Source organism: Hipposideros armiger, unplaced genomic scaffold (assembly GCF_001890085.2).
Source record: "Hipposideros armiger isolate ML-2016 unplaced genomic scaffold, ASM189008v1 scaffold_162, whole genome shotgun sequence".
NCBI classification, from domain to species: domain Eukaryota; kingdom Metazoa; phylum Chordata; class Mammalia; order Chiroptera; family Hipposideridae; genus Hipposideros; species Hipposideros armiger.
The window spans coordinates 1,784,754-1,801,908 of NW_017731512.1; the positions used below are offsets into that span (position 1 = coordinate 1,784,754).

Here is a 17,155-nt window from a genome sequence, read left to right on the forward strand (position 1 = left end):
TCAAACCTCAGCATCTTTTCCAGACCATAGAGAGGTCAGCCTGCTGTGTCTTCTATAAGATTTTGCTGTATCCCTGGCTTATTGTCCCCCCTTACTGACAAAACTTGTGCCTCCCGGTCTAGGATCTTCTAATCTAAGTCACATAAGGCACATAGTGCAATGCTCTCCAACCCTCCCCCCTGACACAGACTCAGGATGGGGGGCTGAAAAAGTAAAAGGGAGAGCTGCGCACTCAAGACCCCTTTGGGCAGTTTTCTGTGCACTCCTCAACCTCCAACCCAGCCAGCAAAGCACCTCTCTCTTTCATTCCTCTCTCCAGAAGAAAAACGGAGTAAAGGAAGAGTACAGGTTGGGGTATGTGATTACATTTGGAGTGGAAAAACACAATTTTGCTTTAAAAAAGAGAAAAAACTCACCACCTACATTCTGAAAAGAAGGATGTAATAACCAACTATGAAGGACATACTGAGACCACTAAGGATGGGGTGGGGTAGACAGTAGAGTTAAGGTGGATGTGGGAAGGGAACAGAACAAGCTCCTCATTCTGGTGGTTTTCTCCCAGTTCCCGGGAAATCCATCTTTAATACTAAAAAATAATATGAACACAGCCACTTTAAAATGGAGTCAGAGCTACCATCCCAGAGCTACCATCCCAGAGGAACTTGCACATCTTATGCTTCAAACCTTGGGAATGTTAAAACAGGGCAAAATAACCTCTGGACTGGGCCTAAAGCCACATTGTGTCCGAAAGAACTTACGGCAAGGATAACAAGAAGGCAAGATATTATGACTACCAGACTGATGGCTACAGAACTAAAAATTAAAAACACTGTTTAGAATTAACATCACTATGTTAGCTTATCTGCATCCATAGAAATGTCTTCTTTCTATTGATGTCATTGTTCCCCTTCCCTTTCTCATAAATACCCCTTGTTTTTGTCTCCTAATCAGAACACCATTTGGGCTGCTGCCTGAATCAGTGCTTCCCGAATAGCTATTCCTTTTGATCTCAAATAAATGCTGTTGCCTCTCGCGTGGGCCTTTTATTTTTAGGTTATCAATACCAAAGGAAACACTGATGTTTAATAATGCTTAAGAACCTAGATTCATTTCTTCTAGAAAATGAAAAGAATAACGGATCTAAAATAACACATTTATTCTGGAGAAAAGATGTCCCACAAAAATCCTAAAATATTTTAAAAGGGGAAAAATAAAGACATACAACTGCAATAATTCTGAGTTTTGTTCCACGCAGAAGTCAGGTGAAGAAATCTATACAGCTATACATACACCATCCCCCAAAACCCCAAAAAAGGGAAAAAAAATGTTTTTCAAAATAGTCAGAAGCAATATTGGATTATGAAAACAAGATGATTGTGACTTCTGGAAATGTATTAGGTGGAGTCCTCAAAAAGTAAATCACAGCCAACGTTGCAAAGAGAACAGAAGCATGAAACAGAAAACAAAGATTACTGAAGAGTGAAGAGGGGAGGCCGCAGCTCCATTCTCGCAATGACCGCAGCCGTGGACGTCTCCACAGAGGTCACAGGAGGACAGCTTCACTTTGGAGTTGTAACTTCTCACCGCTTGTCTCCCTGTTCAAAGAGGCATCAGTTTACACGTCTCCCTTGTTTAGAAACATTTACCTCGCCAAAACTTAAAAGCATTTCAATACACTTTCCTGAGTTTTCCATTCTTCATATAATTTTATTTTTCTTTACAAGAAACAACTGAAATGCTCCAGAGGGGCCCAAACTGCTAACCAAATCCAAGAGAGAAACAATGCTTTTAGTCCAATCTATCTACCACTAGCAGTTGGCCAGCATTAAAAGAGAGAAAATAGAGTGCAGCTGCATGTGCAATGGCAAGCACCACGTGAATCCCTTATGGAACAGGAAAGGTTTTAAACTGAGGACGGTTTCACCTCCTCCAGAGTTTATTTTAGGGTGACATTTTCTATGCATTCAAGTAAAGCTCCGATCACTAAAACTACTGAAAAGGTATTTATATTGTATGTCAACTGTAATTGGAAAATAAATGAATTTTTTAAAAAAAGAAAAGAGATATTTGCCATGGGCTTTATTTAAAAAATACAAAAATATGGGCCGGCCGAGTGGCTCAATTGGTTAAGAGTTGGCTCAAGAGTTTGAGCTCTGAGCAACAGCGGTTCGATTCCTGGCCCGAGCTAAGCAGTCGCTGTTGGCAGGATGGCTCAGCTTAAAAAACAATAAAAATAAAATTAAAACAAAAATAAAAAAATATGAAGAAAACTCTGTCTATGCAATGCATAATTTCAATGCTTTCAAACACTGAGCACACAGTCTCTAAAAACTATTCAACTTTGGTGAATTTTATAGTAGAAGCTAATATGAAAAATTGTGAAGCACTATAACGCTATAATAAACTCACTCTAAAACATAAATGATTTTAATTTTTACAATTTAAAAAATATTCTATATTCAAATTTCTTCATGATTTTTTCATCAATTTTTTTAATGTTACAAATATGTTTTCTAACTTTAGGATTTTTAAAAATGGGTTGGTAGGTTTTGATTAATCTAATCTTTCCCAAATGTTCATTTTAAAATGTGCGCCTCATAAATAAGTTGTTTTCCACAAAACAGTTAAGTAGACTGAATCTTTCATGTTTCTTAAATATTTAAGATGTTCTCCACACACCTAAGAAACATTAACTGGGGAATTTTGCAACTAAGTAAAATAACAAAGTTGGATAACTAGGTACTGTCCTTGAGTCTCCACAGCATATCCCATCCTCCCACCAGAAAAAATGTACAACATCAGCGTTTCCCCAAAATGTCTCATAAGAATCTGGGTGAATGCTCTCCCCCAATTCCAACAGGAGACCAAAGAGGAGAAGAACTGGCTTGTTGATGCAGAAGGAGAGAGAACTCGTGATACATCTTAGTCTTAAATAAATACTCTATCAAAAACTACTAACAGTGTCAGCAAGTTCATTTTATTTAAAGTGTAATTGTCTACAACTATTGGGTTGTCGGAAAAGTCATGATGCATTTTTGCAACGAAAAACATAGAAAAAATACGTCATGACTTTTCCAACAACCCAATACTTAACACATAAAAACGTTCATGATTCCTGCTGATTGATTCTGAGCCACCAGAAGTGTTTATTCAGAATAAGTCTGATTACAAATAGAAACATCAGCCCAGAGATCACACACCCACAAAAAGTTACTCTGTGACTGAATGTAGATTCATCCTAATTAACTTGGGTGATCTCCAAACCAGATCTCTCCTTTTACATCCTCAATTGCTAATATTTTATAAGGTAAGAAGCACTGGTAAAATCAAAGAAGCTCAAGTTATTTTCCAAACAAACTATATTTTTTTCCTGATACGCTAAAAATAAAAATCTGTTGTAATGTATAAATTTTAACAAAACCACAGACTCCCTTCATGAAGAAACACTAAACCCAGTGAGGCTTTCCCACTGCAGATGCCATTACGTTCTCTCCTGAAAAGCTCCTACTTTAAAACAGGAACCAGACACAGTGGGTTCAGAGCCCTGGAGCAAAACCTGGGAAACTAAACATAACTGGACTCTCTCTGTCAATTTTTCTTTGTAAACTTTGTCATTGTGAGTTAAAAACCTAAAATATTATGAGCAAAAGGATCACTTTTTAATATTATATGCTAAATGCTATCATGTGACCTTTGTAAATTATCAATTGTCTTCATTTAAATGGAAAGCTCACCTACTGCTCCCCCATCTCCTACATTACCCCCAACAACACCCCCAACACAAAACCAATCCAGTAGGTGGCCACTTTTAATGACTGAATGAATGAATGAATGAATTAATGCCTGGCATAACTCCTAAAATAATAGGAACTCCAGAGCACACTTACTTGGTTCATAGTAATCCACTATGGACACTGAAGCATCTTGTGTGTTTGAAACTTTAAAGTTCCTCACAGCAGGAATATCAACACAAAATTGGGTTTCATTTACCTTGAAAAATACAAAAGACTTTTAAGGGGTAGCAGGCTATGTGTTCACGATAAAGTAAAAGACATTCGTGTTTTTTTTTTTATTTTGGGAAACAGAGAAACTAACCTTTAGTTAGAAAGAAACACTTCTACATGCCCAGTACTATGGTAAGCACTTTATATAAATTATCTCATTTAACTCATATAACTATCCCTACAGGATAGGTATTGCTCTTACTTGAATTTTACTGGAAGGGATAGATACTGAGTGGTCAAGTTAGCAGCAACCCAAGGATGCGTGCTCTTGGGCCCCGGTGCCTTACCCAGATACCGTCTCAGGAAGTACACCCACCCGAGCTGCCGCCAATGGCTCGCAGCAGCTTCCTTCTCCAGAGAATTTCCCTTAGCTCACAGGAGCCATTTCTCCCAGTAAGTGAGGGAACCCCAGGATGGGGGTGCACCCCACAACCAATAACTGATTGATACGGGATACAAAAGCCCAACCTCCTTGTCTCCAAGAGGGGCAGCTTATGCCAGTTAGGCAAATGATACTAGTTAAAGAAATTGGAATTGATAATTCCTTCAAACATTCCATTACATATCAAATTAGCAGTAAATGAAAAATCAAATAAATCTGTCAAAAACACAATGAACACTCAAATTAAGATAACCGTTAACAAGAACATCATGGGTACAGGCGAAAGTCCAAAACCAATTACTTTAAATAAATAAAAACTTTAAATTTGTTTTTCAAGTTCCAAATCAGGCCTGTGGCTTTCAAGCAGTATTTAATATATGAAAATTCCTGAAGTGTAAAAATAACCTACAGACTGAATTATTTTAAGAGGTGTGTAACCAGAGTGCTTTTTGAAGTCTTAAAAGAATGAGAACATTCAGGAACTAGTTTTTTAAAAGTAGATGTATTGCTAAAGCGATATATTTCTGATTCATACTTGGCAAAACTGGAATGAGAAATATACATATTCTTCCTCCCATGTAACATCAGATCCTAAGAACACTTAGAACTCAATTTCAATTCAACCTATGAATTTCATATAGATGTTAGAAGAATAAACTTACACACCAACAGTTTTGAGACATAACGACTAAAGTCTTGAATTCTTCACTTACATTATTCTCACATATTTTATGCACCTTATTCTTGGATCAGTAATTTTCATACAGCAACAGGAAGTATGTATGAAAGTTATATAATAATTACATGTCCAGACCAAACCTCTGAGAATACTCTGCTATGATTTAAACACCTAACTTCAATTATTAACCCCTTTGAGATTTATTAAAAGCTTCATGAAAGCATTTTCAAACAATTAAAGCTTTCATCATCAGCATTTAAACAAATATGCTTAGCAATTCCCTGAGGCGGAGCGATTCTCAAATTGAGACCTGGACTGAATTTTTAAAATTATAATATGGCAGTTTCTATATATTTTACATGTGGCATGAAATAATGATTTAGTTATCAAGGCTTTAATCATGCTCATCATTAATAGTGATTCTCTTTAAACTAATTTTACGATGCCTTTTTTTTTTTTTTTTTTTAGCTGAGCCATCCCGCCACCTGTTGGCAGCTCACGGCTGCTCAGCTCGGGCTGACTCGAACCACTGTTGCTCAGAGCTCAAACTCTTGAGCGAGCTCTTAACCAACTGAGCCACTCAGCCGGCCCTACGATGCCTTTTTAATGGGAATACATGGTTGCCATGTTAAAGTCAGTTAGGGATACAAAAAGCTGAAATAAAGAAAACCTGCGTAAAATAAAGGAGACTTTGAACACAATAAATGGTAGCTGTGTCAGTGGATAACGATATGTAGGTTTTACTACTTACGGAATCTAAATACAGGTTGAGTTTTCCACGATCGTGCTCTACTCTCTTCACTGTCTTGCTCAGAGGAATTGCGTCTGAAGGCACCGTAAAACCACTGAGCAGGTTAACTTCCATAAGAGCCATGCCACTTCTAGCTGGGCCCCAAAACCTAAATCAAAAAGGAAAGGAGGGAAGAAAACCCTTTAGGAAAAAACCTGAAGCTGCTGGGAAACTATCTAAAGCTGCCAAGTGTTACTCAAAATATTTACTGTTTCACTGAAAGAAAAATCACTCCTGAAAATTGTAAAACAGGTAATCCTTTCCTCCCAGGTGCGAAATCCTTATAACTTTCAACCATATAAGGAATCATGATATAACAATGTGTTCATTTGACAGACAGGATGACTCGCCTGCCCCAGGACAGGCTTGTGACTGCAGGTTGTAACAAGCACAACCTCGCTGCCCTTACCGCAGGCCACTCTATATTCTGGTGGTGATTGCAAACTGGATTGTATTTTTCATTTTCCCAAAAGTTGACAGCACTAAACTTTCCAGCTGAAAGCCAGGAACTGAAAAAGAGGCATCACTTGACCACTTAGCAGTAGACCTCGGCCAAGTCTTTAGCAATCTTTTCTTCATCTGGTTTTAGAAAAGGAAGACCAATCAGGAGAGTCCTTCCCTTTGTTCTCCCACATACTTGGAGCACATTTTGTGTTTTCTTTGGCCACACTGAGAGAATTACAGGCCTTGGAAAGTTTTATCACACTGCATCGTTCTCTCACCCTGCTGTACACAATGCGAGCATCAAAGGACCTGAGCACCAACATTTTGTCTCCTTTAAAATAAATATTTTTCTAAAATGAATAGCTGGCAAGAGCTTTTTGTTTGGAGCAAAAGGAGCCCAGCGTGGTTATGGAAAGGAGTTTGTCTCTGATGTGAAAGTATCATAGCAGTTAAGTTAGTTCCTGTTGTCCTTTCGTTCGGCAAACGCAAGCAGAGCTGGTTGAAAATCTTGCTTTTTAGAGTAGCAAACAGATGCCTGCCAAACATGACTGATTGAAAAGCCATACAGTACAACTGCCGACTGCATGCAGCTGGCTCAGCAATCCCAATTGTAAAGTCTCTTGATTCAAGAACTTTCTAAAGGAGTTGCTCTCAAACTTGTGTGTGCATTAGAATGACCAAAAAAGCTAAAGAAGGCAGCTTTGCAGACACTGCAGCTGTGAAGTCAGTAGGGCTGAGGTGGAACCCCTTTTGCTTATGACTGAACAAGGTCCTCAGAGGCTTTGGACACACACCAGATTGACAAACCACCTTACCAAGCTTCTTGATTTTTGGATAGATTTTCATCTTCTAGAGGACCCTAAATCTTTCACATGCCAAACAACCTTAAGCTGCAATAAATAACAAATCTAAAAAATTAGATTTACTAGCTAACAAAGTATTTACAAATCACTTACCAAACTAGAAGTACCTAATTATCTAAGGTGAGGACCTTCTAAATTGGAATATTTTCAGTGCCTAAAAAAAAAAAACTATTCTCTTCATTGAACTTTCATGCTCTTAAGAAGTACTGAGTTAAAAAGTATAACACTAAAGATTAAATATGAACCTGTAATAACTATTTGACAGAAGAATGACTAACAAGAAATAACCAATTTGGAATATTAAACATGATTGGTTAATTTCAAGTTTTCATCAATTAGACCTGGATTTTATTAAATTTTTCTATTCAAATTTATGAGAAATACAGGGAAAACTTGTAAATAATTTTGGACACATTGAAAAATGCTTGAATATAATTAGTAGTATTTCTAGTTCGTAATCTAAAGTGTAATTCATAACTCCCTATATATTGATATAGCTAGGTAACTATATATAAATAATTAAATCTTCAAATCTTTTTTTTTTAAGGAGAAAGATGAGGAGGAGAAACTTAAACAGATACCAACCTTGTGCACACATTCAAATTCAAGCGATTGATATCATCTTTATTATCCTTCACATCAACATCTAAATCAAAGGCTTCTTGATTTTGGACAGATCTTCGTCTTCTAGAAGATGCTGAATCTTTCACATTATAAATAACATTAAGCTGCAATAAATAACAAATTAGCATAAACAATAAATTAGCAATATATTATTAGCAATAAATTGACATCACTATGTACTCTACATGTTAGGTAATGATGCTCTTTGGGACAAACCCAACTAGATTTATAATCTTCAACCTAGAAAAAATTAGATTTACTAGCTAACAAAGTATCATTATTAACATTGTTATGAAAGTTTATAAGCAATTATTTTAAAAATTGAGAATATTGTTAGGTAACATTTGAAAACGTGTCATAGACAATCATGGATGATATTCATGGGCATTGTCTTTTTCAAAGAATGTAAAACATTCCCTATAGGGAAAAAGTGAAACTACTGCCAACTTTCTTGAGAGTATCCACTAATTTCTAAGCTCTGCTGCCCAACTGAAGTCATTTTTTACAAACTGCAACCTTAAAAACTCTAAGATAAATCAAAACCAAAACATCTAAGAGCCTTAGTTGAACAGAAACCTGTTCAACTGCTGAGGACTGTTTTTGATCATACAACATTTTTTTCAAAGATGATAAAATAAATGATGGTTTTCAAGTCAACTGGGTCTTTTTCAGCATAATGTACTCTGTGCCTACCACTAATGCGAAAGGTGCTATGGGGACACTAGAGGAGTGTGAGCCCCAGTGTTTTTCTCAAAGGGATGCTATGATCAGAAGCTTGGGAATGTACTCAAAATTTTCTAGGCCTGCCTCATGCCAAGTTGAACTGCAATCTAAATTTTTTACTCCCATTTTTCTTGATGCCAAGGTTCATAAACCTTACTGGCATGTAATGTATTTTCTTTTATTTAAATCTCACACACACACACCTAAACTTCTAGTGCTCACTGTGGATTTACATACTTTTTAAAAAATCCTCTCTAAGCCTTCATCTTTCAAACCTAAGCTTTCCAACTTTTCATTCTGCCACACCTAGCTCGTATAACCCTTCATCCCCTTGATCATTCTGGTTAGCTCACTCTGTACATTCTCCAACTCTTTTTGAAACTACAATTAAATTATAGAGTATTCTTGAAGCAGCTGAAGAATGGTTTCATCAAATTGGAAGGGTGGTCTCTATTACTTTTCATCATCCCTTTTCCAGTGGCCTGTAATTGTCCTTCAAGAACCAATGTCATCAGGAAACAAACAAGGACCAACTTCGTCCCCTGGGCCATAATTACTAAGAATTAGGGTTTTACTAAGGATTAGTAAGGATTAGGGTTCCTAATACTATCTATTACTAAGGATTAGGGTTTCTGTTTGGCCCACAGTAAAGCTCAATGACTCGCTCAGAAACCTTTAAGAGATCTTGCAGTTTATGTCCAACAGCTTAGTATTTTATTACCCAAGAGAGGTGAACATTTACTGCAAACCTGAGAATTTTCTTTGCCCTTCTTTTTCCAGAGCAGTTAACAAAAATATCAACTAAAGGAAATCTCAGTACTCATCCCCAGGTAGTGATCAACTTTTCTGCAGTGTTTTTCTCCATCACAAGAAGTGCCTAGTGGTTTCTACATGTTGATACTGACTGATGAGCTTTCTGACTAGTAGGTACCATATTTACCACTATGCCCTTCAAACCTCAAATGAAAATTATTTGGCTTGAGTAATTTATCTACATTTTGTTTATCAAGAAAGAATTCCAACTAATTTGGTGATTTAAGTGAATAACATTTTTCAACCATATCTAAAATATCCTCTGTATTTACTTTTGGAGTTACCATTGACATTGAAAGACACTTTAGGAATGGGAATTTTCACATGGTCTTTGTTAGTAAAGACCAATACAAATTACTCACTCTTTTCTCTTTCTATCCTTTCATTGAATACCTTTCCTTTTAACTGTGATCATTTATCCTTGATTTTTTAAAAAACATTTACTGTGTTTTGAGTATCATATAAAACAATCTTAGGATTATTTGGAAGTTTCCAAATTATATCTGACCCTTTGCCCTACTTAGCAAGTATATCTATCTGTTCTTCTGACTAGAACAATTGTACTGGCATTTGAAAAAGTACCTTTTCTCTATAATAGCCATTTTTTTTAACTTTCTCAGTAAATCTTTCAGGGTTTGTTTTGTTTTTCTCTAATCAAGCACATAATCATTTTTGGTCCTATCAAGTATTATGCTGGGTTTCCAATAAGATGACTTTTAGTTCCTATGATTTTTCATATATTATTTAGTAGAATAATTATTTCACTCAGTATTTTTCATCCTAGTTCCATTTTATTCTAGACCCTATTGCACCATAACAGGTAGTTTTGTTTGGATTTGCTTCCTGTACCAGAGCATTGGGCATATCATGCTCTAATTATTTTACTTACTATTATATAAGATTTTACATGAAAGGGACACATTTCCTATCTTTTATGAGTCAATTACTTGTAATACCATGTTGAGCTTTACATTGTTAGGTGAATATTAAGTTGTAAATAAAATGCATATTTATTTATTAAGTCATAGCATACAATTCTGAGCTGTGTTTTCATAAAACAAGGTGGGAGCTCCCAACAATTCACATAAATAATATTGGAGGATTTTAATCCTCACTTTAAAAAGCATGTAATAGTCAAGAAAATTCTTCCACTATATTATCAACCTTTATAGTTGCTGTCTACTCACTAGCTAATAACATCTCTAGTACTTTTTTTTTTTTTTTTTTTTTTTTAGCTGAGCCATCCTGCTACCTGTTGGCAGCTCAGCAGCTGCTCAGCTCGGGCTGGACTCGAACCGCTGTTGCTCAGAGCTCAAACTCTTGAGCGAGCTCTTAACCAACTGAGCCACTCAGCCGACCCAATCTCTAGTACTTTTTATTTAAAAGAGTTATTTATCTCGCCTAAATTATAGAAATAAATCATTAAGAATTTTATACATTACCTAAGTTAAAGATTTAGTAGTGCTCCAAACCAAAGAATTATTATAACAAGTCATATTTCACTAAACAAAACTAAACATTATTACATACCTGACAAATAGCAAATCCAAAACCACTTGCAGAAATATTAACTTCAGTTGGCTCTCCCACAACAAGCTGAGTAAAGGTAGAAAGAAGTGAATAAGGCTAATTTTCCATATCTAGGTCTTTCCAAGTAGCACAAGAGATCAGCGTTATCCTTCATTAGAAGTGTAAGCAATCTGTGGGAAGTTCTAAGAACTTCACATGGCCTCACATATGGGTCAGCCATGTTAGAGAGGTGAAGGCAGAGGAAGTGCACACTCTCCACATGCCTTCATCTCTGCCCTTAGGGAGGATACATCAGTGCTATGGACAGGTCTGCCCTTCTGTAGGGGCTGAAGCATGAAAGACAAGAAATGTCCTCTCCCTCCACTAACTTCCTCTAGCCAGTGCCTAATCCTCTGGCCTTCCTGAGAACACAACAACCCATCAGCATTGACTATGATTATGTTTATTCCTTCTTTTTCCTTTGCCATCACCCCTCTTCCTCAGTTTCCAGCCCTGAAGTTATCACTTTCATCCATTAACCTCAAGTTCTTACAAGGTTACCCAGAGGAATAAAAGTTAGGATCTAGCATAGGCCTTCATTCCACTTCAAAGTAAGAATTCTACTACTGGTTCTATCAATTGTCCTATGAAGACATGTGGTACCAAGAACATGGTCTTCGAAATCATGGGTTCAAATCCTAGCTCTACTGTTACTAGTAATATGTTCTTGAGCAAGTTACTTAGCCTCTCTCAGACTCAGTTTTATCATGTGTACAATCAGGATAAAAGTCCTTACTTCTTAGTGTTGGTTTGAGAAGTGAACGCAATAGGACATGTAAAGAAATCTGGCACCGTGCCTGCACAGGCTAGGAACTCAACAGGTGTTCATTCTTTTCCCAGTATAACAGTGCCCATGTTCCCATCCCCTCCTCCCTTCTCCAGCTCAGGAAATTCAACCACAGGAGAGCACTCCTTCCTCCCAGTCTCTCCACAGGGCACTGGGAGCAAGTCTTTGTTGAAGTCCATAAAACAAATAAATCAGTTTTCCAGCATAAGGATTCATCTACCCAAACTTTTAAGGAACCACCCTTTTCCACACCTCTGCCATCTGGAGGAGAAAGCGGTTCTGTGTGTTAATCAGAAACTTTACAGGTCCTGGTGAGCTGGGCCCCGTCACGGTCACTTGGACATTTGTCCTTTCTGTGTTCATTAGGGTTGCAAATTCAGAGAGGGCCTTCAGGGCCACAATGGTGTCCTGTTGAGGAAAGAAAAATGTTTGTGCATATAAATATTTATCAAGGTCTCCAAAGAGTCAATTTAGTAACATCTAGGACACCCGCTATACATTATTCCACCTTCCTTGAGACTGGAACTCTCCTTTATTCATCTTTGAATCTCTTTGACGTAGAGCACAGGAGAGGCTCAGAAAATATCAATTGAATGGAACTGAGCATCTATCATGCCCGTCACCACAGATGAAACATGGCTGATACAGACTCGGAACTCATGTAGTCCATATACTTATATCCATGATGAGAAATAATTAAAACTAATGACTTAAAGCTTTAACTTAAGCTACTAAACTTTTAAACTGCCAAGTAATTTTATGAAGTCATGATAAAAAATCAACCACATACTTCCTAAAAACTTTAGATAGATGATAGATGATAGATAGATAGATAGATGATAGATAGATAGCAAAGTAAAAACTACCATCACTCACCTGGGTCGATACAAAACCTCCCAAGCTATTTCTTTGCCTGCTTAGCCACCTCATAACTGGGACTCCCTCAGAAACCTGATAATGCAGAAAGTGTGAGAGCAGGGCATAGGCTGCAACTTCAATATCCAGGGAGCGTGGCTGCCAGGACTCAGAAAGTTTAGACACTGAGGACACCCAGAATTGCATGCCTCCTGCAAGAGAAAAGTAATAACGGTATGACCAATTACAGAAAAATCATATTTTATACCATGAAATATTCTTACACTGGTCCAAGTTCTACTTTACTAGCATAAAATATGTATATGTATTTATGCCAAGCAAATATATGTGTATTCACACACACACACTTATGTGTCACTTTTTAAACTAAAAAAACATACATTTTCATCCTTTTCCTATTGTTTCTATTTGAAGATGTTTTGATGAAAATGTTTTCCCAAGAAAAATTCCATATGTTTGGCTTGAGACTAAACAGTTACAAATAAAAGAAAAAACATACTATATTCCAGAAGATAATGTACATAACTTCTCTGATTAGGCCATCCCCCAAATTTTAGGATGCCTTGGAAAGAACCCTGTTCTGGGAATCTGCCATTAACTAGCTCTAACGTTTTGGGAAGCCTCTCCTTTTTCATTATCTGAAAGTTGGTGTTACAAGTTCAAAACATCAAGCCCCCAAGAGAAAACAAGGGGCCTTGGCCAACTCAACAATCTTCCTAGAAATAATTCCTACCAGGCCCCAGAGGCATATCCTACTTGGTGCCTACTCCCCATCTCTCAAATATTACTATTTAGAAGATTATTACACTTAGGCGGAATGTGACAGAACTACCACTAAGCCAAGCAGAGAAGAAGAAAATGTCAAGGACTACCTCAGCCTCTATGCAATAATCCCCTAGTCCCTAGCACTGCAACAGGTAATAAGCATTCAATCTAAGTTACTGCTAGTACTAATACAATAGTTTTTAGTCTCAAAAGTTTCCAAGCACTTTCTACAGATATCCCTTCTTGAATTAACAGAGCTTTGAATCAGAAAACATTACCTAAAATTATTTCAGCCCACCCACCCCCCTGTCTCCCCGCCACACACACGCGCGCGCACACACACACACACACACACACCTGAATCCCTGACTGTGGAGGCCATTTGAGAAGTAACAACACCTGTACTTTTATGTCCTGCTGCAGCCCCTAAGCAGTCCTCACTCAAAAAAAAAAAATCATACATATAATTCACTAACAGCATTTTTTGGCATTTGCATTTCTATTAATCAGCATTTTAGTTCATATTTTTGAACATTTGCCATGGGGCACGCACTTACATTATCTCATTTAATCCTCACAGCAACCCTAAAATTGGTGTGGTGCTATTCCAATTTTACAGTTCGGGAAACTGAAACTCATAAAGGAAAGTAGCAGAACCAGAATTTGAACCCACGTCTCTCACAACCCAAGGTCTTAACGACCACTCAAGGCCATCAAACCAGCAATGGTATCAAAGAACTCAAAGGGTAACTGACATCTGGCAGAATGTATCGAAAAGAAGGAAACACCCAAGCCCTGAAATTCTCCGGAAAACTCTTGGGGAGAGTAGATGCAGCATGGCCATGTCAGACCCGTCAGAGCTCATCTCTTCATTTTTTATCCCATTCAGAAGATGTAAATGTACTCAACTTCATATCTGTCTTTTAAAACTTTTTCACATAATTTATATATTTCATAATGCTTAACAGGTTAACAATCTCAGGCGGGTCCCATGCATTACCTTCCTGTTCTGCTTTCCCAGTCAGCATATTCAAAGCTTCCTTGGCTTTAGGGCTCCCCACGGATGACAGCGCATAAGTTATAAGGGCTAGAGTATAATTGTCTGAAATTCCTCTGTTGAATTCAGACTCCAAAAAGCTGATAGAATCTTGCACATCAACATTAGGCTTGAAAGAAAAAAATATATATGTATATATATTTTACCATTCAAAATAACCTGAATAGCCTATTCAAACAATAATTTCAGTGTCTATTAAGCACCTGACTTTGTCCTAGGCAACGGGACTCAACGATGATCACTGACATTTATAGATTTGCCGTGTGTTCTGAAACTAACACTGCTTTTCAGTTTTCATAACTAAATAGGCACCAGTCCTATTAGGGAATAAGAAATAAGAAGTAGAATATTCAGTGTTTCTCACATTGAATATCACAAATTCAGATGGGAGCATAAAATACAGCTTGTGAAAGATATTTCTCATATTTGATCTCAGGTGTTGAAGCTGTAAGGTCAGGGGAAAGTTTTTTCTTCTACATGCCTGGTATTGGGACAGGAAAACAGTAGGAGCTTAATACAGAGAATGGCTGTTTTTGATCATGTGAAATGCAGTCAGCATGAAGCAGTGACACATCAGTCACTGAGACAGCTGTAGAGCAAAATTAAGCTCCTTGGCAAAACTTTCCATGCACACTCATTCTCATCCATTTAACATGCTTTTCAGAGTGTGGGTGTACTTTGTACTAATAGCAGACACTGTAATTGCTCCATGATATTTTAGAAATAAAAAAGAAGTCCTTCATGATCTAAATTTGTTACAATGCATTTCCAAATTCTGAAGAATTTTCTGTCTCCCAAGAAATTAACTTTTCCAATGATAAAATATGTATTTTTTAAGTATAAATATGTACTTACCAGCAGCAAGTACAACAACATTCACATTAGAAAGCATTTTTATAATTCTCTTCATTATTCTAAAAGAGTGGTCAATATTTTTATTCTCAGGTTTTGGAATGTGGCCACACATGCAAAGCAAAAGGAGGCCCAAATTCAGACTCCGAATGTGATGTAAAATTGCAAAACTCTTTAAGTTTCCAGACACATATTTGACCCATCGAGACCTATCTTCCTTGTGATTTCCCACCCTCATTTATTAAGTTAAAAGTTAAATACCTGATACTTTTTATATCTCAGAAGAGAAGTCACAATATAAGCTGTAAGTGTTACTGGGCTTGTGTTGCCACCTTGAAGCTCACTGTGGATCACTCTTCCTGGCTCCCAAAATTCACCACTGGATTTTTGATGTCCTTTGAGCCAAGTGTATGTTCTGTGTAACACATTCTGATCAATATCTATGTAAGGATCAGCTTCAAGGAAACATCTTAAAACAAAAGCTGACAACCTTGGTGAAAAAGAAGGAAAAATTACATAAAACACATTTTACAAAGTCCTCCAAATAATGCTGAACAAGAAAAACAATAACAATATTTTTTCCTCCATCAGAAGATTCACCAAAGGGAAAAATCACTGAAGAAGAAACAAAGGGAAGAAAGACAAAATAGAGACAACATAAACAATTCTAGCTGGTGGACCTAGTTTTTACTTGAGTATGGCCAAGAAATTCCAGGTCAACTTGCAAAATATCAGATGTGGAAAGGAATTCAGAAATCATCTAATCCCACCTCACTATTTTATAGATTGAGAATTTGACACTCCAAGAGAGTTAAATCAACTGTCCAAGATTGTTCATCTTTGGGCTGTTCTGGGTATTTACCAAGGAAGATATTACATACTTCACTCATCCTAAAGCCATGGATGAAGTATATGCATATATAGTTCACAACCATGTTGTACTTTTAAGTAGAGGAAATAGCTATTTTCTCTCCTATAGGATAGGAGTCAGCAAATTATAGCTTGTGGGCCAAATCTGTTGGGCCAGATCTGGCCCTTGGGCCAAATACAGACCAGGATCTTTTATAGGACCTCTCCCCACCACCCACCCTCCATCTAAGAATGGTTTTTAAAGGGAAAAAGAAAGAGAGAAAGAGAAGGGTGAGAGGAGAGAGAAGAATATGCAACAGAGACACTATGTAGCCTGCAATGCCTAACATATTTCTATCTGACCCTTTTCAGAAAAAGTTTGCCGATCCTTGCTACAGAACACTAAATATTGAGGTGAAAAGAATGTCAAGCAATAAAACACTGAAACCCTTCTATTTATGGATCTACATCTTGACTCATGCCAAAAGAAAATTTGAAGCAGATCTGTTTCATCCTATAAAAGCTTTAGTGTGGTAAACATTACTAATATTCAATAATATCCAGTTTTCTTTTACTTTGAGTATGCAGAGGAATTCACTTCCTTACCCGCTGAAGTTAGGCATGGCCATGTGACCAGCTCTGACAATGATAAAGTGAATAAAATGTTACACTCAAGCTGAAGCATCCAGTTGCCAGTGCTGGATATCCAGCCTTCTCTTTTCAGAGGGGCAAACCTGGAGCCTCCCAGGAGATGGTGAGATAGATGGTGGCAGCTGAAGCAAAGCCTGCAGCGCCCCCTGCTGGCCCACAGTGGAAATGCAGCATGAGTAAGAAAAATCTTTATTGTAAATTAGCTCCTGAGATTTAAGGGGTTGTTTGTTACCACAGCATGCCTCGTCTAACCCCACTCATACAGTTTGTCAATCTTCCTCCGAGTGAAATATAGAACTGAAGACAGTGCAAGGAGAAAAAGTAATCATCCAAAATCAGCCATACAGATTCCACTCTGGAAGAATCTCTGATATTCATTACTTAATTCCATCACTGTTTTTCACAAAAAAATAACCTTAAAGAAACT

General features: G+C 37.2%; 1 protein-coding gene across 5 annotated transcripts in view; it reads right to left on the minus strand.

The window, feature by feature from the left end:
- Window positions 1–1,139: 1,139 nt before the first annotated feature.
- Window positions 1,140–17,155, minus strand: part of CD109 (CD109 molecule) — a 156,084-nt gene continuing 140,068 nt past the window's right edge. For all 5 annotated transcript variants that reach the window (XM_019651610.1, XM_019651614.1, XM_019651611.1 and 2 more), the window contains 9 exons: window positions 15,490–15,718; window positions 14,320–14,485; window positions 12,555–12,745; window positions 11,931–12,086; window positions 10,853–10,918; window positions 7,748–7,890; window positions 5,817–5,964; window positions 3,888–3,990; window positions 1,140–1,595 (listed from right to left, as the gene is read on the minus strand). In XM_019651610.1, the coding sequence (XP_019507155.1) occupies window positions 1,420–1,595; window positions 3,888–3,990; window positions 5,817–5,964; window positions 7,748–7,890; window positions 10,853–10,918; window positions 11,931–12,086; window positions 12,555–12,745; window positions 14,320–14,485; window positions 15,490–15,718 (1,378 nt within the window). In that variant the 3' untranslated portion in view covers window positions 1,140–1,419. The remainder of the gene's footprint in view (window positions 1,596–3,887; window positions 3,991–5,816; window positions 5,965–7,747; window positions 7,891–10,852; window positions 10,919–11,930; window positions 12,087–12,554; window positions 12,746–14,319; window positions 14,486–15,489; window positions 15,719–17,155) is intronic.